Source organism: Pimephales promelas, chromosome 19 (assembly GCF_988280905.1).
Source record: "Pimephales promelas chromosome 19, fPimPro1.hap1.1, whole genome shotgun sequence".
NCBI lineage: Eukaryota > Metazoa > Chordata > Actinopteri > Cypriniformes > Leuciscidae > Pimephales > Pimephales promelas.
Window position 1 is genome coordinate 9,046,013 of NC_142787.1, and position 21,356 is coordinate 9,067,368.

General features: G+C 40.4%; 1 protein-coding gene across 1 annotated transcript; it reads left to right on the forward strand.

The window, feature by feature from the left end:
• The first annotated feature begins 162 nt into the window (after positions 1-162).
• On the forward strand, positions 163-21,280 carry dmgdh (dimethylglycine dehydrogenase). The gene is made up of 16 exons (XM_039650213.2): positions 163-345; positions 1,059-1,221; positions 2,553-2,651; positions 2,738-2,902; positions 6,810-7,014; positions 10,994-11,242; positions 13,591-13,789; positions 13,866-14,035; positions 15,069-15,222; positions 15,830-15,995; positions 17,453-17,583; positions 18,697-18,914; positions 19,220-19,377; positions 19,661-19,720; positions 19,818-19,952; positions 20,680-21,280. The coding sequence occupies exons 1-16, from the start codon at positions 248-250 to the stop codon at positions 20,884-20,886; spliced, it is 2,577 nt and encodes an 858-aa protein (XP_039506147.2). The 5' UTR covers positions 163-247; the 3' UTR covers positions 20,887-21,280.
• Positions 21,281-21,356: the final 76 nt, after the last annotated feature.

Here is a 21,356-nt window from a genome sequence, read left to right on the forward strand (position 1 = left end):
CACACACACACATGCGTGTAGGAGAGAAGAAACATCGAAACAATCATTCTGTTTTCCTATTATTATTCAGTGTTCTCTCATGTTGGTCATTTATAAATTGTAATGAATATGAATCCCCCCATAGGCTGTTAAACTCGCCGCGCGTCTGACAGGCGTGCGCGCGCTGCTCGTGCGTGCTTCTGCGTGGCCGCTTGTTTGGAAAGTCAGAGCTGAACTCAAGAAAACTTAATTCGGACCCAAACACAACATGTCGCGTGTGTTAAACGCGTTCGACGCTCTCGTGAAGCGAGGCGTCGGGAGAAACACACTGCGCGTTCCCGCACGGGGCTTGGAGACGCACGACGGGTGAGAAACACATATAATATGAGTTATATATCTGAGTAAATATGAGTTATATACCTGAGGAAATATGAGTTATTATATATCTGAGGAAATATGAGTTATATATCCGAGGAAATATGAGTTATCTGAGGAAATACATGACATGAGTTATATGACAGATTTGAGGGAAAACTCAATTGTTTTTATTGTGTTGGTTTCAATTGTTAATCAAGTTTATTTTGGCAGACAATTCAAAACTCCAATATTTCTGCAGAAATCATGTGTGTGACTGTGATTCCGTCTCTGATCATACAATATCTGATCTGAACTGTGATCTGTTATGTGTGTGTGTGTGTGTGTGTGTGTGTGCGTGCGTGCGTGTGAAAGAGATAGAGTGTGTGTGTGTACATGTTTTTCAATCCCGGTGGGGACTTGAACCTGAATGCACACAGACTCATGGGGACTTGTGTCACTGTGGACCTAAATTGTGTCCCCAGGGGTAAACACGCTTATAAATCATACAGATTTTTTTTTTGTTTGTTTTGAAAATGTAAAAATACAGAATGTTTCTTGCGATGGCTTGGTTTTGGGATAGGGGCAGTGTGTGTGTGTGTATGTGTGTGTGATGGGTAGGGTTAGTGTAGGGGGACAGAATATACAGTTTGTACAGTAGAAAAACTATTACGTGTATGGAGAGTCCTCACAAAGTTATTAGTAACAGGTGTTTATGTTCTCAGAGATGGTGCGTTGAGGAAGTGTGTGAAGGACAGCGCAGAGACGGTGGTCATCGGTGGAGGGTGTGTCGGGGTCAGTCTGGCGTATCATCTGGCCAAAGCCGGACAGAAGGATGTAGTTCTGCTGGAGAAGTCGGAGCTGACGGCCGGATCCACGTGGCACGCGGTACACACAGAATTAGGGGTCAAACGACACTTTGAAAGTGTCAGCGAATAAAGACAGAACCTACATTTTATGTATTATTTAGGAAACACAAATGTAAACACAGCGGCCGGTTGTAACAAAGTTATTGTGCATGTCCACTAATAGTTAGTGTGCTAGTTAGTGTGCATGTCCACTACTAGTTAGTATGCACATCCTCTACTTGTTAGTGTGCTAGTTATTGTGCATGTCCTCTACTAGTTAGTGTGCACATCCTTTTTCTAGTTAGTGTGATAGTTAGTGTGCTACGATCTCTACTAGTTAGTGTGCATGTCCTCTACTTGTTAGTTTGCACATCCACTTCTAGTTATTGTGCACGTGCACTACTTGATAATTTGCACATTCACTACTAGTTATTGTGCTAGTTAGTGTGCACGTCCTCTACTAGTTAGTTTGCACATCCACTATTAATTATTATGCAATTCCTCTACTAGTTAGTGTGCTAGTTAGTGTGCACGTCCTCTACTAGTTAGTTTGTACATCCACTTCTAATCATTGTGCACTTCCTCTACTAGTTAGTGTGCACATCCACTACTAGTTAATTTGCACATTCACTACTAGTTATTGTGTTAGTGTGGATGTCCTCTACTAGTAAGTGTGCACTTCTTCTACTAATTATTGTGCTAGTTAGTGTGCACGTCCTCTACTAGTTAGTGTGCATATCCACTACTAGTTAGTGTGCTAGTTGGTGGGCAAATACTCTAGTAGTTATTGTGCTAGTTACTGTACACATCCTCTACTAGTTAGTGTGCACATCCACTTCTAGGTAGTGTGCTAGTTAGTGTGAACGTCCACCATTAGTTTTTGTGCACGTCCACTACTTGTTAGTATGTTAGTGTGCACGTCCACTACTAGTTATTGCTAGTTAGTGTTTATGTTCTCTACTAGTTAGTCTTCATGTCCAAGTTAGTGCGCGCATCCTCTACTAGTTAGTGAGCATGTTACCAGTTAGGGTGCTAGTTAGAGTGCACATCCACTACTTGTTATTGTGCTAGTTAATGTGCACGTCCTCTACTAGTCAGTGCGCACGTCCACTTCTAGTTATTGTGCTAGTTAGTGGACATGTCTATTGCTAGTTAGTGTGCACATCTTCTTTTAGTTAGTGTGTATGTTACCAGTTACGGTGCTAATTAGGGTGCTAGGGTCCTAAGGTATGCTCGTTCTTTACTAGTTAGTGTGCACGTCCCATACTAGTTAGTGTGTTATGCACGTCCTATACTAGTTAATGTGCACTGTGTACCAGTTTGTGTGCAAGTGTCTGTATGACAGGATGCTGATGATGTCATCATCCACAGGCGGGACTCACCACATATTATCATCCAGGCATTAATCTGAAGAAGATTCATTACTACAGCATCAAACTGTTCGAGCAGCTGGAGGCCGAGACGGGACAGGTGAGACAGACGTGTCAGTAACTCGTTTAGGGACAGAGATTCGTTAGAGTGTGTTGAAGGGTCTGAACGATGTGTGTGTGTGGCAGGCCGTGGGCTTCCATCAGCCGGGCAGCATCAGGATTGCCTCCACTCCAGTCCGAGTTGACGAGCTCAAATATCAGATGACCCGAACTCACTGGCATCCCACGCCTCAGTTCCTCATCGAGCCGGAGAAGATCCAGCAGCTCTTCCCTCTGCTCAACATGAACAAGGTACACACACCACCCGACGTCGACACTGAAACACACACAGCATAAACAGCATCTGACTGCGAGTCGCACCAGGCTGAAAAAACACGGTGTGAGACACATTTTCAGTGTTGTGTGTAACTCATTAAGTAACTTGAGTAACTTGAGTTAATCAGATTACTTTTTCAAGTAACTAGTAAAGTAACATTACTTTTAAATTTACAACACAAAATATGAGTTCATTTTTCAAAGAAGTAATGCAAGTTACCTTATTTTCACATTTATTTACTGACAGCTCTCCTGTCCTCATTTTGAGACAAATGGAAGTGCAAAGGTTTGTGTGTGTGTGTGTGTAAGCATGATGGTTATTGTAGTTCTAGACCAGGGGTTCTCAACTCCAGTCCTCACGACCCACTGCTCTGCATATTGTGTATTGCTGCGTCCCAATTCGCATACTATCCGTCCTAAATAGTATTCGAAAATAGAATTAGTACGTCCCAAATCGTAGTATGTTGAAATGAGTGTTTCAAAGATACCCGTATGGTCTACTTTTTCCGGTCAGAATCCGAAGTGTAGATCGATGCACACTCTAACGGCTGATATTGCCCACAAACCATTGCGCGTTGGACGAGGATTCGGTTAGAACTACAAACACGAGTAAAAAGTGTTAAAAAACTACAGACACGTAGTCGATACGGAGGTTTAGATAAAGAGCTTTGAGTGATTAATTATCAGTATCTAACCTGACGAAAATGAATTTATTAAATGTTGTCCACATTATATTGCATTTGCAGGAGCATTGTGAACTTTTGTAAAGACACGTTTAGCTATTACATTTTAAATGCATCATTATATTCAAATTGCAAACACGAGGAGAGCATGAAAGACCCACAACTGGCAGATGAACGTGCTCCGAAACGGTAGGAAATTAAATTAGATATAGAATGGAGGATTTTAACTGTGACAAGATGATTGACAGGGCAGTTTACGGTGACAGGATGCACGCAGCACGCGACAGAGCTGTCCGTTAAAGATGACGTGATAGTATGTCCCAAAGCTTGCCTACTCTTTTGCTACACACTCAAAAGTATGTACTTTTTCCTCACAAAAAGAGTACATACTTTTAGGGCGTAGTATAAGTAAGCAAATTGGGACGCAGCACATGTCTCCCTTATTTAACACACCTGATTCAGATCCTTAGCTCGTTAGGATAGACGTAGACTGTTTCTCAATACCAAGTACGCAAGTCCGGTTCTTCTGCAAATGGAACAGAGCGTACTTGATCGCGTCACTCAGCACGCTCTGGCTACTCCGGTTATCTATTTATATATATTTTAGGCAACAATAAAACGAAATATGCTACAACTCTGCCTCTTTTTGTCAAAAATAAAACGAAATTTGTTATGAAACACTTTGCCTCTTTTTATTAAAAAAAATCTTAAACATATTTGGCCAAGTGGTTCAGGCGTATATTGATTATCTTCACTCCATATATTAATAACAAAATGAACATGATCTTTTTGTTTTCATTTTAAAAATATGAAACATTGATTTTTATTGACATTTAACAAAGACAGAGTTCATTAAAAATATTTTCATTTTAATATAGTTCATTAAATAATTATTATAAATAAAAATATTTATTTATAATAACACAATAAAACGATTTTTTTTTTTTTTTTTTTTGCCATGGAACAAACTAGTTAAATGAGACGAGACCAAAGATAGACTTTTACACAAGACGAATTATACGTCAAGTTTATCCACCAGACGAGACATCTGTGCCAGCGGCTAATGTCAGAAGCACTAGCCGAGGAAAAGCTGTTCCAGTCGGGGTTGATGAGCGCTGGTCACCGGTGAAGGCTTGCATGTCAGAGCTCCGAAAACGTCAGATACATTTTTGAAATAGGTGCTATCTTTATAAATAAACCACAGATTTGAGATTTAAACAACCACATTCTCGCCTGAAACACTCTTAAAATTACATTTCATGACACAATAACAGTAGTATTTTGATATTTCGCGGATTTTCTCCTCTCCCATTGACGCTTGCTGGTTGACGCGAGATGCATTCTGGGATACCTGGCTATCTCAAGTCCGCACAAGTCACCTCTCGATGCATCCTCGGTAAACGGGGCGGATCAAGAACACATCCGGCGATTTGAACTGGACTTGGCTAGATGTGAACTTTGAACAGTATTTGGGCAGTGACTGATGACGTTTCTCATGTCCACAAGAACACAAGTACAGACAAGAACGCATATTGAGAAACTGCTGCTGAGTCTATCCTAACGAGCTGAGGATCTGAATCAGGTGTGTTAAATAAGGAATATGCAGAGCAGTGGGTCGAGAGGACTGGAGTTGAGAACCCCTGTTCTAGTCTAAATGTGAGCATTTACTCATCTCACTTGCACAAAAAAAGTTTCAATATTCCTCAAAATGAATAAAATCAGTGAAATGCTAAATCAAGTTAACCTCCAATTAAATATGTTAAATAAAACAAATATTTTTATGAATTTAATCTTACTTTATTGACCTGTGTACTTGCTTCTGACCTTCGATGATTCTGTTAAACCACAAGCAAAAAATATTTTAGATTTAGTATTTGGTGTTAAAAATGTTAAACTTTATTCTCCTGCATCCTATTCTAATGCAATCCAGAACAGCACCACCACAGAAAGGTTTGTTTGAGCTTCTCCTTCTACTGGACACATGTGAATTTGCATTTCCTTCCGTCTTTTTATTTAAACTTTGGTGTGAATGAGCCTTTACATTTACATACCAAAAATGTAACGTTTTTGTTATAATAAAACAAACAGGCAAACTAGGTGAGAAACCGCAACGCAAAAGTAACGCATTACTTTTGTTAATAAGTAACTAAATAATGCAATTAGTAACTTTGTTGGGAGTGACTCAATATTGTAACGCATTACTTTTCTTAAAAATTAATTAAATAACTCAATTAGTTACTTTGGGAGTAACGCAATATTGTAACGCATTTCTTTTCTTAAAAAGTAATAACACAATTAGTTACTATTGTGGGAGTAACACAATATTATAGCGCATTAATTTTCTTAAAAAGTAACTAAACAAAGCAATTAGTTACTTTTTTTTGGAGTAACACAATATTGTAATATTACTTTTCTTGAAATGTAACTAAATAACACAATTAGTTACATTTTTGGGAGTAACATAATTTTGTAACGCGTTACTTTTCTTAAAATGTAACTAAATAACACAATTAGTCACTTTTTTGGGAGTGACTCAAGATTGTAATGTATTACTTTTATTAAAAAGTCACGCAATTAGTTACTTTTTGGGAGTAACGCAATATTGTAATGTATTACTATTCTTGAAATGTAATGAAATAACACAATTAGTTACTTTCTTGGGAGTAACACAATTTTGTAACATTACTTTTCTTAAACTGTAACTAAATAACGCAATTAGTCACTTTTTTGGGAGTAACGCAATATTGTAACGTATTACTTTTCTTAAAATGTAATGCAATTTGTTACTTTTTGGGAATAATGCAATATTGTAATGCATTATTTTTCTTAAAAAGTAACTAAATAACACAAGTAGTCACTTTTTTGGGAGTAACAAAATATTGTAACGCATTACTTTTCTTAAAAAGTAACTAAATAATGCAATTAGTTATTTTTTATGAGTAACGCAATATTGTAACGTATTACTTTTCTTAAAAAGTGACAAAATAACGCAACTAGCTACTTTTTTGGGAGTAACACAATATTGTAACGCAATACGCAATTCGTTACTGTTTAAGGGAGTAACGTAATATTGTAATGCTTTACTTTTACAAGTAACTTTCCCCAACACTGCACATTTTATGATACCTTTCAATTAATACTTTGAAAACACCAATAAATAAAACACAACATTCACACACATGTTCTTCTGCGTGTGCCAGGTGTTGGCGGGTCTGTATAACCCAGGTGACGGTCACATCGACCCGTACTCCCTGACGATGTCTCTAGCAGCGGGAGCACGGATGTACGGCGCTCAGATCTATCCTCACACTCCTGTCACGGGCCTCACACACACAGCTGATGGCAGATGGGACGTCCAGACTCCACAAGGAACCATCCGGGCCAATCGCATCGTCAATGCCACAGGTTAGGCTACACCCCCATATGCCAAACCACACTCCCATATGTTAGGCCACGCCCAAGCTAAGTCCCACCCTCATATGATAGGCCACACCTCACATTAGGCCACATCCTCATATGTTAGGCCACTCCCCACGTTAGGTCACACCCCCATATGTTAGGCCAGACCCCCACATGTTAGGCCACACCTCACATTAGGCCACACCCTCATATGTTAGGCCACAACTCACGTTAGGCCACATCTCATATGTTTGGCCACACCCCACATTAGATCACACCCCTATATGTTAGGTCACACCCTCATATGTTAGGCCACGCCTCACAGTAGGCCACACCCCTATATTTTAGGTCACACCCCTCTGTGCATCTTTTCCTCGTTTATGTCTCAGAATTACTGTTGTGTGACCCCATGGGAACTCCAGTAGAGATTCAGGGTTATTAAAAAGTCAGTTTTGGCCGTAACAATTTTACATTTGATGTTAAAATATATATGTTTTATGTTGTTGTACACTAATAGTCAAAAGTTTGGGATCGGTAATATTTTTAATGTTGTCTCTTTGAAGTCTCTTTTGCTCAGCAAGGCTGAACAATTTAAAATAACTGTTTTCTGTATTCATAATTCTTTAATGAATATAACGTTAAAAATAACAGCATTTATTTGAAATAGAATCTTTTGTAACATTATACATGTCTTTACTGTCACTTTTAAATCAATTTACTGTAATTCATCTTTAATGAATAAAAGTATTGATTTTTTTTTTAATTTTTATTGACCTTTATTTCTTTACCCCCCAAAAAATAAATAAAAATCCTTACTGACCACCAAACTTTAGAACGGTAGTGTTTAATGTTACAAAAGCTTTCTATTTCAGTTACTCAATGAATCTGATTGAATATCAATGATCTGCTGGCTGTGTGTGTGTGTGTGTGTGTGTGTGTGTGTGTGTTTGTGAGTATGAGTGTGTGTGTGTCAGATGTATATAGTAATAGCTGTAATAGTTTAATGTGCTGAAGCAGCAGTGATAAGACATTCAGACACACACTGTGCCGACCACTGACCAATGACCTCTGATCTCTGCTATTGCAAACACACCCGATAATGTCCCAGAGATCTGATTCTGAGCGTTTGGTCGACTGAAGTGAACTCATCTGAGACGAGTGTGACCCAGAGGTCAGGTGCAGTTTCTGTGTGGTGAAATGAGCAAAGCAGAACCACAATCAAATCTGTGTATGTGTGTGTGAGTGTGTGTGTGTGTGTGTGTGTATGTGTTTGTTTTAGCTGATGTTGGTTCTGGTTGAAAGTTTTTGGGGTTTTGGCCTTCAGCCCTGCTCACATGATCAGCCAATCAGTTCTCGCCAACAGTTCATTTTTCAGCCAATCACCAGAGGTCTCTCTCATACGCCTCAGCTCATCCAGTTCCTACCAGAATTCTTCATTCGTTTTTTTTCTTCAAGCTGACTGATTCCAGTTCTTTCTGTAAAGCCCATTAGTCATTGACAAAAAAGACTATTTTTTTTCTATTCTGTTCTTTTCTATTCTATTCGGTTCTATTCTATTCTAATATATTCCATTATTTTCGTTTCTGTTCTATTCAAATTCTATTATTTTTCTATTTATGTTGTATTCCGTTCTACTCTGTTTTATTTTATTCTGTTTCATTCAATTGTAATCCGTTCAAATATATTTTGCTTCATTTAGTTGCATTCTATTCTAATCTGTTCCATTCTATTCTACTATGTTTTATTCTATTCTGTTCTGTTCAGCTTCAATATATTCTGTAATGTTGTATTCTGTTCTGTTCTATTCTATCTGTTCTATTCCATTCTGTTCTAATCTATTCTATTCTGTTGTATTCTGTTCTATTCAGTTCTGCTCTATTTTATTCTGTTCTGTTTAATTCTATTGTATTACATTCTATTCCATTTTAATATATCCTATTCTGTTCTAATATTTTATTCTGTTCTATTCTGTTGTATTGTATTCCTTTGAATTAATTTTGTTCTAATATACTCTTTTTTTATTCTGTTCTACATATTTTTTAAGATGTTCTGATTTATTCTATTTTAATCTTTGCTGTTCTATTCTATTCTCTATTCTATTCTGTCTTCATAAATCGGTATCTTTGTTTTTGCAAACAATGAATTGAGCTGAAAGCTACTGAAGTTATGTGAGGGTTTATATGTGTATGGAGAATAGAATGCTCTGATTGCAGAAAAAAACCTTTTTTCTAATATCTCACTCAGTTCTCATTATTGCAGAGCATCACGTGTCTGGATGGCAATATGCCTACGTAAATGATATGCAGATGCGGCTGTGCATTACTGAACAATATTGAGAATGAAGCTGGTGTGTATGAAGGGAACTCCACACATGCTTCACCGATGACATCACGAGTGTTTGTGGCTGCAGATCTGGGATCAGTCAAACACATGGGAGGTCAAAGGTTAGAACCTTTGCAGGTCCTGTTACTCTGAACCCTGAAGACCCACAAACACACAGTCAGCAGTGATTGGTGCCTGGAAAAAACACCTCGACCAATCAGACGATATCTCACAGCTACAGATGTTTGTTATCGTGTTTGTTGATCTGGCTAAACTAGGTCTGATCCACAGCAGAAATGTAGACACACACACACCGTAATTCAAAAGACCCAATGAACATACCGAACAATGTTTTATTACAAAAGTAAAGGGCACATTTTTTTCCTGTGTTGTAATTAGGGGAGGAGCTTGAAAATGTTCTTAGCTCAGTATAAAAACTAGGATGCCTAAGGAAAGAGTGTGTGTGTGTGTTTGTGAATGTGCGAGAGTGTGTGTGTGTGTGTGTGAGTTTGTGAATGTGACTGTGTGTGTGTAGAGAGTGTGTGTGTGTGTGTGTGTGTGTGTGTGTGTGTGTGTGTAGAGTGTGTGCGTGTGTGTGTGTGTGTGTAGAGTGTGTGTAGTGTGTGTGTGTGTGTGTGTGTGTGTGTGTGTGTAACTTCTGGAGGTTATTTCAGACTGATATATCATGTTCTGTGTGATTATTTCAGGACTTCTTCTTCAGTCTGTGTGTGTCTCAATGTTGCTCTGCTCAGGGTTTCATCTAAACCTCAATTCAAGCTTTGTTTTTTATAAATCACAAAAATCAAGCCGTTTTTGACTTTACATCTCATTAATATATCTTAGTCCCCCGGTGTGACAGACAAGGCTTAAACTAGTCCCACTTAAGTGCATGTTTGAGCTGTTTAAAAAATATCAGTGTCATTGTGTTTTCTCAAGACAAATCAGGATTTATTTTTTATAAAAGTAACTTAAACGTCCTAGTTGAACTAAAACCGAATCCCGGCTTAATCTAAACCCTGTCTGCAAAACAGCTGCATGTTTTGAGAGATCTATTGTGGGTTTATGTGTTGAGTATCGTGACAGACTGTCTCTGAACCGAAGACTAAATCACGAGCTCCCATGAAGCAGCTGCACGCACACTCTCGGCTCTCCTGAAGAACTCCAGGGAACCGCACACACAACATGATCCTTCTGATGCATTTCTTTTAGATTTAGTGCTGGGCAACGAGTAATGGCATGCAAATGAAAGTTTGTGTTTACATAATATGTGTGTGTGTGCTTTGTATAATTATTTTGTATAATACACAAACACATGCATGCTTATATTTAAGAAAAATGTGTTATTTATATATAAATATTTATATAATATAAATTAAATATAAAAATATTTCTTAAATATATACGTGCATGTGTGTGTATTTATATACACAAAATAATTATACACAGAACACACACATATATTATGTAAACACAAACTTTCATTTTGGATGTGATGCGATTAATCGTTACACAGCACTAATTTAAAGTATAGCTTTCCAGCCTGCTTTGTATTGTTATAATGTCAGTGTGCTTGTTTCTTGCTTTAGTTATCATCATAATTTAGGTATCATTCAAAAGCTTAAATCTTTAAAATCCCTCCTGTTAAACTGTGACCTGATCTCAGGGTTCTGGGCGCGTGAACTGGGTCAGATGATCGGATTCCAGCACCCCACCGTCCCAGTGCACCACCAGTACGTTGTCACGGCAACCGTTCCTGAGGTGAAGGCCCTGGGAACGGAGCTTCCAGTGATCCGGGATCTGGAGGGCTCGTATTACCTTCGACAGGAGCGAGACGGGCTGCTGTTCGGACCCTACGAGAGCGAGGAGAAGATGGTTCTGCAGGACTCGTGGATCCGGGACGGCGTCCCACCAGGTCAGAGATCACTGTAGCAACGTAGAATCACAGCGCAGTCGTACACTGTAGCATCGTCTAATCACAGTGCAGTTGTACACCATAGCAACGTCCAATCACAGTGCAGTTGTACACCATAGAAATGTCCAATCACAGTGCAGTCGTACACCATAGCAAAGTCCAGTCACAGCGCAGTCGTACACCATAGCCACATCCAATCACAGCGCAGTCATACACCATAGCCATGTCCAATCACAGCCCAGTTGTACACCATAGCAACGTCCAATCACAGCGCAGTCGTACACCATAGCAACGTCCAATCACAGCGCAGTCGTACACCATAATCACATCCAATCACAGCCCAGTCGTACACCATAAGCAACAGCCAATTACAGCGCAGTTGTACACCATAGCCACATCCAATCACAGCACAGTCGTACACCATAGCAACGTCCGTATTACAGCGCAGTTGTACACCATAGCCATGTCCAATCACAGTGCAGTCATACTTCATAGCAATGTCCAATTACAACGCAGTCATACACCATAGCAACGTCCAATCACAGTGCAGTCATACACCATAGCCACATCCAATCACAGCCCAGTTGTACACCATAGCAACGTCCAATCACAGTGCAGTCTTACACCGTAGCAATGTCCAATCACAGCATAGTCGTACACAATATCAAAGTCCAATCACAGCGCAGTCGTAAACCATAGCTACGTCCAATCACAGCGCAGTTGTACACCATAGCAACGTCCAATCACAGCACAGTCATGCACCACAGCAACATCCAATCACAGCGCAGTTGTATACCATAATCACATCCAATCACAGCCCAGTCGTACACCATAAGCAACAGCCAATTACAACGCAGTCGTACACCATAGCCACATCCAATCACAGCGCAGTCGTACACCATAGCAACGTCCAATCACAGTGCTGTTGTACACAGTAGCATCGTCCAATCACAGCGCCGCCATACACCCTAGTAACGTCCAATCACAGCGCAGTCGTACACCGTAGCAACGTCCAACCATAGCAACGTCGATCACAGCGCAGTCATACACCATAGCAGCGTCCAATCACATATATTCTATTCTATTCTATTCTATTCTATTCTATTCCAGGGCTGGACTGGTCATCTGGCATACTTTTTGGGCCGATACATCTCAAACTTTATTTTTTTTTTTTTTTAACGGCCCATCCAACTCTCGTCAGCGGCCCATTGCGTTTAAAAGTCAGCGTGGGTCATTTCTTTCTCACAGACCGGCCCATGAAACGGAGATTAGCTGCTCATTGGTTATTTTCTTGATTGACACTGGGCTGGTCCAATCACATCTTTAATCACCGCCCACTCTGGGCTGAGCAATCGTGCAGTGTCAGTGAGTGAGTATCTGTCAAAATAGTCAGAGCGATGGAGAAGAAACGCAAGGAATGTGCAGAGAAATGGCGTAAAAAAAGAAACAGCCTTCAGTGTCTGATGAGGAGTGAGGGGGATCACGAGAGACATTAGTGAGTGTAGAGGTCTGTGGTAAGCAGATTTAGGACTACTTTCAAAACACAGGGCAGGCTGTGAGAAGGAACCCATTACCCAGTTACGCATTATTTCCACATCTGCATATTTGACGATTACGCATTTTACTAGAATTATAATGAGATTATAAGACCCGTTTGTAAACCATATTTTAGCTGAAACATGAATAAAAGCTGAATGCCGTTTCCATCAAAATAAAAGATAATGTGTTTATATCTCTTTCAAGTTACAGAAATTAGTTATAAGCTAATTATGAAAGTTGGGTTTATTTTTCAGTGCATGTGTTTTACAATATATGGCTATGTCATGTGATTAATATTATAACTATGATTAATTATGCAGTATGTAACTTAGACAGACACTATCCAACTAAAAGAGTTTGGAGTTTTTCTTTGTTCAATTTGCACACTGAATATGGGTTCAAGCACTTAATTTTGAACTCTCAAAGTGCACCAGATTGATGAATTTAACATTAAAAAGCACAAAATTTTCTTACGGTGGGCATGCCCCCGAACCCCCCTAGAGGGAGAGGTGCATTGACCGATAATTTATAAATATCTTGTGAGAAAGACTGGTATTGCCAATGCAATTGGAGAATTATATTTTAAACTTAGTAGATTTTTTTCCCAGTCCAGCCCTGTTCTATTCTATTCTATTCTATTCTATTCTATTCTATTCTATTCTATTCTATTCTATTCTATTCTATTCTATTCTATTCTATTCTAGTCTATTCGATTCTATTCTGTCTTCATAAATCAGTATCTTTGTTTTCCAGTAAAAAAAAAGTGCAGTCTTACATCAGTCAAGTGTTTGTGTGTGTGTGGGTTGAAGGTTTTGGGAAGGAGTTGTTCGAGTCGGATCTGGACCGGATAATGGATCATGTGGAAATGGCCATGGAGATGGTGCCAGTTCTGAAGGACGCTGACATCATCAACATCGTGTCCGGGCCGATCACGTACACACCAGACCTGCTGCCCATGATCGGGCCGCACCAGGGAGCCCACAACTACTGGACCGCCATCGGCTTCGGGTCCGCACCACATCTGACAAACATTACAGAATCATAACGACTGAGGTGAGGATTGACATGTGAGGTCTGATGACAGGTATGGCATCATTCACTCGGGAGGAGTGGGGAAGTTCCTCAGCGACTGGATTATGAGTGGTGAACCCCCGTATGACCTCATCGAGTGTGATCCCAATCGCTACGGCAACTGGACCACCGTACCTTACACGTGCGCCAAAGCCAGGGAATCCTATGGCTTCAACAATGTGGGTAAGTCACGTGACAGGAAGAGGCGTATTTGCTGTAATGATGCTGGAACGATGATATGTGTGTGTGTGTGTGACTGGTTTGTTTCAGTGGGCTTCCTGAAGGAGGAGCATCAGAACACCCTAATAACTATATAGAACCAGCCTAAAACACTCAAAACATCCTAGCGACCGCATAGCAACAGCCTAAAACACTCAGAACACCCTAGCAACTGCATAGCAACAGCCTAAAACACTCAGAACACCCTAGCAACCGCATAGCAACAGCTTAAAACACTCAGAACATCCTAGCAACCCAATATCAACAGCCTAAAACACACAGAACACACTAGCAACTGCATAGCAACTGCCTAAAACCCTCACAACACCCTAGAAACCGCATAGACTCTTACTTTGCGCCATGGTTCTGGAATAATTAGCAAAATTTGTTACATCTAAATGATCTAGTTCCATTAAATGAATTTAAGGCCATGTTAAAATGCAATATAACTAAAAAATGTAACTGCCATATGTGACCTGCTCCTTTTCTTTTCTTTTCTTTTCTTTTCTTTTCTTTTCTTTTCTTTTCTTTTCTTTTCTTTTCTTTTCTTTTATGTGTGATGCTTGTTTGTTTGTTTTTGACTATGTTGTATTTGTATTTAAACTGAATCTGGTGTGCCGTCTTGGCCAGGTCTCCCTCGGAAAAGAGACTCAGTCTCAAGGGACTTCCTGGTTAAATAAAGGTTAAATAGATAAATAAATAAATAAATAAATAAATAGAAACAGCCTATAACACTCAGAACACCCTAAAAACTGCAGAGCAACAGTCTAAACCCCTCAGAACACTTCAGCAACTGCATAGAAACAGACTAAAACCCTTAAAACACACCCTAATAACTGCATAGAAATAGACTAAAACACTCAGAACACCATAGCAACTGCATAGCAACAGTCAAAATAGTCAGAACACCTTAGCAACTGCATAGAAACAGCCTAAAAGAGAGGTGTGATGCTGGAATGATGCTGGAACAATGATCTGTGTGTGTGACTGGTTTCAGTGGGCTTCCCGAAGGAGGAGCGTTTCGCGGGTCGGCCCACTAGCCGGGTCAGTGGCGTCTATGAGCTGCTGAAAGATAAATGCTCCATGGGTTTCCATGCAGGCTGGGAACAGCCACACTACTTCCACAAACCTGGAGACGACATCGGATACAAGTGAGCGGATGCTGATGTCTATATAATCTAAATTATATATTAACACTAGCGTTCAAACATTTAATGTTTTTGAAAGAATCTCTTCTGCTCACAAAGGCTACATTTATTTTAAAAAAATTATGTGAAACTGTGAAATCCTTAAATCCCCTGACATGAAGTTTTTTATTATTAATAATAGTTCCCCTAGCCAGTATCTGGTCCCCTTGTGTCTAGAATTTTCAATCGGTGTAAACCGAGCTTTGGCTATTTTTCTCTTCTCTGCAGCTCAGACGCGCTGATCTTGAATCTCCTCATTATTACGTCATAACGAGGAAAGGTTACCTCCCCTTTCTCTGCTTTGCCCGCCCGGAGAATTTGCCTCGCCCATGAGAAAATGAGCTAGGAACAGAGCGTTCAAATCAGAGGCTAAAATCAGGCTAGGAAAATTGCCTTTTATTTCTAAATTATGACTATTTTTGATCTAAAAAACATACTAACATTATTAGGGAACCCCAGGAAACATTATAAAATAATAAAAGAACCCCATGTCACGGGACCTTTAAATAAAAAACCCTGAACTTGTTGATGGCAGTGTGAGTGAGTGTCTCTCTCTGGTCCTGTGATGCAGACCCAGTTTCAGAAGGACGAACTGGTTCGGGCCAGTTGGACGGGAATGTAAACTGGTGATGGAGGGAGTGGGTGTGATTGACCTTTCACCCTTTGGGAAGTTCATGGTGAAAGGGGACGATTCACACCGGCTGCTTGACCGGCTGTTTGCCAACACACTGCCAAAAGTGAGAGAGAGAAAAACTGCTTAGCAACAGCCTAATAGCCACATAGCAACAGCTTAAAACACTCAGAACACCTTAGCAACTGCATAGAAACATCCTAAAACACTCAGAACACCCTTACAACTGCATAGAAACATATAGTAATACACTCAGGCCCCGTCCACACTACTGCGTTTTCGTTTAAAAACGGAGACCTTTTGCTACGTTTGCACCTCCCGTCCACACTAAAACAGGAAAAACGAAGACCTAAAACGGAGAAGTTTAGAAACGCTGCAGCTGCGTTTTGCATCTCCGGACGGCGTTTTAGTGTGGACGAGACAAAACGGAGAACTTTAGAAACGCTGACGCAGAGGCTGACGCTTGGCTCTATGATTGGATGTTATCAGTCATGACGTATCCTTCCCTGATTCGTCATTCACTGTTTACACCGGCACGCGCATGCCCAGTGTTGGTGATTGGTCACGTGATCCGCGTTTTCAGTCGTTTTAATGTGGACGGAGATCGTTTCTAATACGCAGATAAAACGCTGGTGTGGACGGAGATCGTATTCGTTTTAATTCTCCGTTTTTAAACGAAAACGCAGTAGTGTGGACGGGGCCTCAGAACACCCAAATAACCACATAGTAAAATCCTAAAACACTCTGAACACCCTAGCAACTGCTTAGTAACGCCTAAATCACTCAGAAAATCCTAGCAACCGCATAGAAAATAGCCTAAACACTCAGAACACCCTAGCAACTGCCTAGCACTGCCCCCAAACCCCCAGAACATCATAATAACTGCATAGTAACAACCTAAAACACTCAGAACACCCTAGCAACTTCAGAGCAACAGCCTAAAACAATTAGAACACCATAAAAAACTGCAGAGCAACAGCCTAAACACTCAGAACACCATAGAAACGGTTTAACAACCTAAAACACTCAGAACACCCTAGCAACTGCATAGCAACAGCCTAAAACACTTAGAACACTATAGAAACTGCTGAGCAACAGCCTAAAACACTCAGAACAGCCTAGCAACCTCAAAGCAACAGCCTAAAACATTCATAACACCCTAGCAACTGCAGAGCAACAGCCTAAAACAATCAGAACACCATAAAAAAACTGCAGAGCAACAGCATAAAACACTCAGAACACCATAGAAACTGTTTAACAACCTAAAACACTCAGAACACCCTAGCAACTGCATAGCAACAGCCTAAAACACTCAGAACACCTACATAACTGCATAGAAACAGCCTAAAACATTCATAACACCCTGGCAACTGCATAGCAAAAGCCTAAAACACTCAGAACACCCTAGCAACTGCATAGCAACAGCCTAAAACACTCAGAACATCTGTGTTTAGTTAAAGATTGTGTCTGATGATCTGGACAGAGAATCGGTTTATGAGTAAAAACACCTGTTACTGACACCAAAAGCAATCAGACTGAATGATGATGATGTTTGATCCTCAGGTGGGCCAAACCAACATCAGTCACATGCTGACCCCGCGGGGGCGTGTCTACGCTGAGGTCACGGTTACCCAGATCACACCTGGAGAGTTTCTGCTCATTACAGGCTCCGGGTCCGAGCTTCACGATCTGCGGTGCGAGCAATAGCACACACACACACACACACATATTCACTCACTCACTCACTCACTCACTCACTCACTCACTCACTCACTCACACACACTCACACTCACACACTCACTCACTCACACATTCACACATCAGTAACATTTACTACTGTCTAAGAGCAGAAGGGAGCCAAGTGTGTGTAAAGTGAGAACATCTGAAGAAGTGAGTGTGTGCATGTCAGTAACAGCTGTCTGGTTTCTGCCCCTCGTCTCATCCAATCAGTAAGCAGCACACTCACCTCCCCACTGACACACACACACACACACACACACACATACACACACTCAGCGCCCTCTCCTGGATGAAAGTGTAGTACTAACTGAAAGTGTGGCCTGCAGTACTAACAGAGACTAACACATGGAGCAGTTAATAACTGCAGCTTACTTAATTAATGCACACTTACACTAGAGCTAGCTAATAGTGATGAAACCTTGAGTGAGTCTCAGGGTCGAGTGTCTTGCAGCGTTTGAGTAATTCCTCAAGTCACCTTTATTTATACAGCGTTTTACAACACAGTGTTTCACTGCAGCTTTACAGAGATGACAGGAAAATAACAAAGTTTATTTCCAGAAGAGAATAGCATCACAGTCCAGTGATGACTCAGTGATGTTGTAAAAAAGTTGTTAATTTAGTTTGTTTATATATATATATATATATATATATATATATATGTATAAATACTTTGTATATATATATATATATATATATATATATATATATATATGTATGTATAGCGGCTCTATAGAAAACTGTGATGTCATTGTCCAGCTCAGTTTAGTTCTCATATAATGCTGTCTGTCAATGCAGGAGATCAATAATATTGTTGAATATTACATTAAATACAGACATCATGTGTGTTTTTAAGGAGAGGGTGCTTCTACTTTCCTAGATCAGATGTACCATTTTCACCTGCGGACCCAGAAAACATAAAAAATGTTTGCAAAAATACAAGCATGCAAAATTACAAGAAACTGCCTAAAAACCCTCAGAGCAACACCTTCCCAGACACTTATAACTCTTATAACTCATAATATTATTATTCTCGTTACTGATAGTGATGTGGTGGTATCTGCTTCAGATGGATCGAGCGCGAGGTGTATGATGGGGATTATCGCGTGAGTGTGTGTAACGTGACGGATGAGATCGGTGTTTTGGGTGTCGCCGGACCGAAGTCTCGAGCGGTTCTTCAGAAACTGAGTGATGAGGACATGAGTGATGCGGGTTTCAGATTCCTGCAGTGCAGATCCCTTCAGCTGGCCGGCGTCCCCGTGCGAGCCATCCGGATTTCATACACAGGTGATCCGTGTGCGGTCAATGCCATATATTGCACAAACTGGAAAAAAAATGCAAAATTATCAGAATAACATTGTGGTCACGGATCAAAATATAATAAGCGTGAATCAAAAAATAACAAGAATGAATAAAAACTTTAAACACATTAAAAATGATTGCACAAAACTGACACTTCAAACTTATTATATTTTGATCTGTGACCGCAATACTTTTAGTAGGACATTGATCCTGTAGATCAGTACAGGTTGACGGACAGAACTTATACAAACTAGCAGTTTTCCTCATGCAGTGTGTCTGTGTGTGTGTAGGTGAGCTGGGTTGGGAGCTGTACATGGACATGAGGAACATGAGGTCTGTGTATCAGGCGCTGATGGAAGCGGGACAGAACGAGGACATCGACGACTTCGGCACATATGCCATGAACTCACTGAGACTGGAGAAGAGCTTCAGAGCCTGGGGAGCCGAGGTCCTGCTCACACGCATACACACACATTCTCTCTCTCGCACACACACACACATTCTTTCTCTCTCTCACACACACACACACACACAAAACACTCTCACGCACACTCACACTCTCACTCTCTCTCTCACACACACACACACACACACACATAAACATAATTTATTTTCATAACATCGTTTGCTGAAAGTTTTCTCATAAACATCTCACTGTGATTCAGGGAAATGAACACATGTAAACGTGGTCGACGTTCGTCTCATCTCAGTGTGTGTTCTTCTGTTTACAGATGAACTGCGACACCAATCCTTTCGAAGCCGGTTTGGACTATTTCATCAAACTCAATAAGGTAATAAGAATCTCCTAGTGTGTCTCTGGGGTGTGAGCAGGATCTCACCTGGATCTTACCGGATCTCACCAGATCTCACCCGGTTCTGTGTTTCCAGCCTGCAGATTTCGTGGGTAAACAGGCTCTGCTGGAAATCAAGGCTCAGGGTTTGAGGCGTCGACTGGCGTTCCTCACACTGAACACTGACGACATTGACCCTGAGGGGAACGAGACCGTCTGGCACAATGGACAGGTAAAGTGTGTGTGTGTGTGTGTGTGCATGTGTGCGTGCTTAAGTCATAAAAGTGTATCTAACCATAATAAAAGTTAATCTATCCATGATAAAAGTACATCTGTCCATCATAAAAGAGCATCTATCCATCATAAAAGTGCATCTATCGTCGTCATAATAGTGCATTTGTCATCCATAAAAGTGCATCTATCCATGATAAAAGTGCATCTATCCTTAATAAAAGTACATCTATTCATCATAAAAGTGCATCTATCCATCATAAAAGTACATCTGTCCATCATACAAGTGCATCTATCCATCATAAAAGTGTGTCTATCACCATAATAGTGCATTTGTCCATCATAAAAGTGCATCTATCCATCATAAAAGTGCATCTATCCATGATAGAAGTGCATCTATCGTTCATAAAAGTGCATCTATTCATCATAAAAGTGCATCTATCCATCATAAAAGTGCATCTGTTCATCATAAAAATTCTTCACAGGCCCGAGGGGTTAATAAAGGCCATCTGAAGTGAAGCGATGCGTTTGTGTAGGAAAAATATCCATATTTAACATCTCTCTTCATTAGATGGCTGTACTTCAGGCCTGTCAACCAGAGCTGCTTAAAGAGTTAGATGAGGGAGAAGGCCTGACTCCAGAGGCTGTTAAAGAGCATGTGTGTGTGAGAGGTTACGTGAGAGTTTACCACCGTGTGTGTGTGTGTGTGTGTGTGTGTATGTGTGCAGGTGGTGGGGAACACAACGTCAGGATCTTACAGCTTCACTGCTCATCAGAGTCTGGCGTTCGCGTATCTGCCACTCCATTTGATCGTCGAGGGGCAACAGCTGGAGGTGGAGCTTCTGGGTCAGAGATACCCGGCAACGGTTGCTAAGGAGCCGCTGGTTCTCACAGAACCCAGCAGAACCCGCCAGCAGAGGAAGAGCCAGACCTGAGAACCCGGCCGACCTTTGACCTTTCTTTCAATGTTGTCACAACTGAATCAGCCGAGACTTTCATTCCTGTGTGAACGTTTCGTCTACATGAAAATCTTTAAACAAATGTCAGATTTTTTTAATGTCTAATTCTATGATAAAAAGCGTTAGTAACTGAAAACACTGTGACGTTGTGTTGCTGCTGAAACATGTCTTAATGTCCAGATTCTGTGAATGATTACAGTCGTATTGTGACTAATTAACTGATGAGTCTTACAGAGAGCCAGAGAAGAACTTAAAGCTTAAAAATAAAACACAATCTCAGCTGATTCTCGTATGAGGTTTACCTCTAATTATTCCTGTATTTGTACTGTATTTTTTCAATGTCAATAAACTCTCTCTTTCTCCTCTCTGACAGTTTGTATAATAGAATGAAAGTTTCAAAGAGGTTCAAAACTGAATTATTTGAAAATGAAAATGAAGTACTTTTT

Bases quoted from the DNA above. Each gene is read 5' to 3' on its own strand.
- dmgdh (XM_039650213.2), top strand. From the start codon at position 248: ATGTCGCGTGTGTTAAACGCGTTCGACGCTCTCGTGAAGCGAGGCGTC. The intron at 14,036-15,068 runs GTAAGTCACGTG...GACTGGTTTCAG, and splicing joins CTATGGCTTCAACAATGTGG to TGGGCTTCCCGAAGGAGGAG. The intron at 19,953-20,679 runs GTAAAGTGTGTG...GTATGTGTGCAG, and splicing joins CCGTCTGGCACAATGGACAG to GTGGTGGGGAACACAACGTC.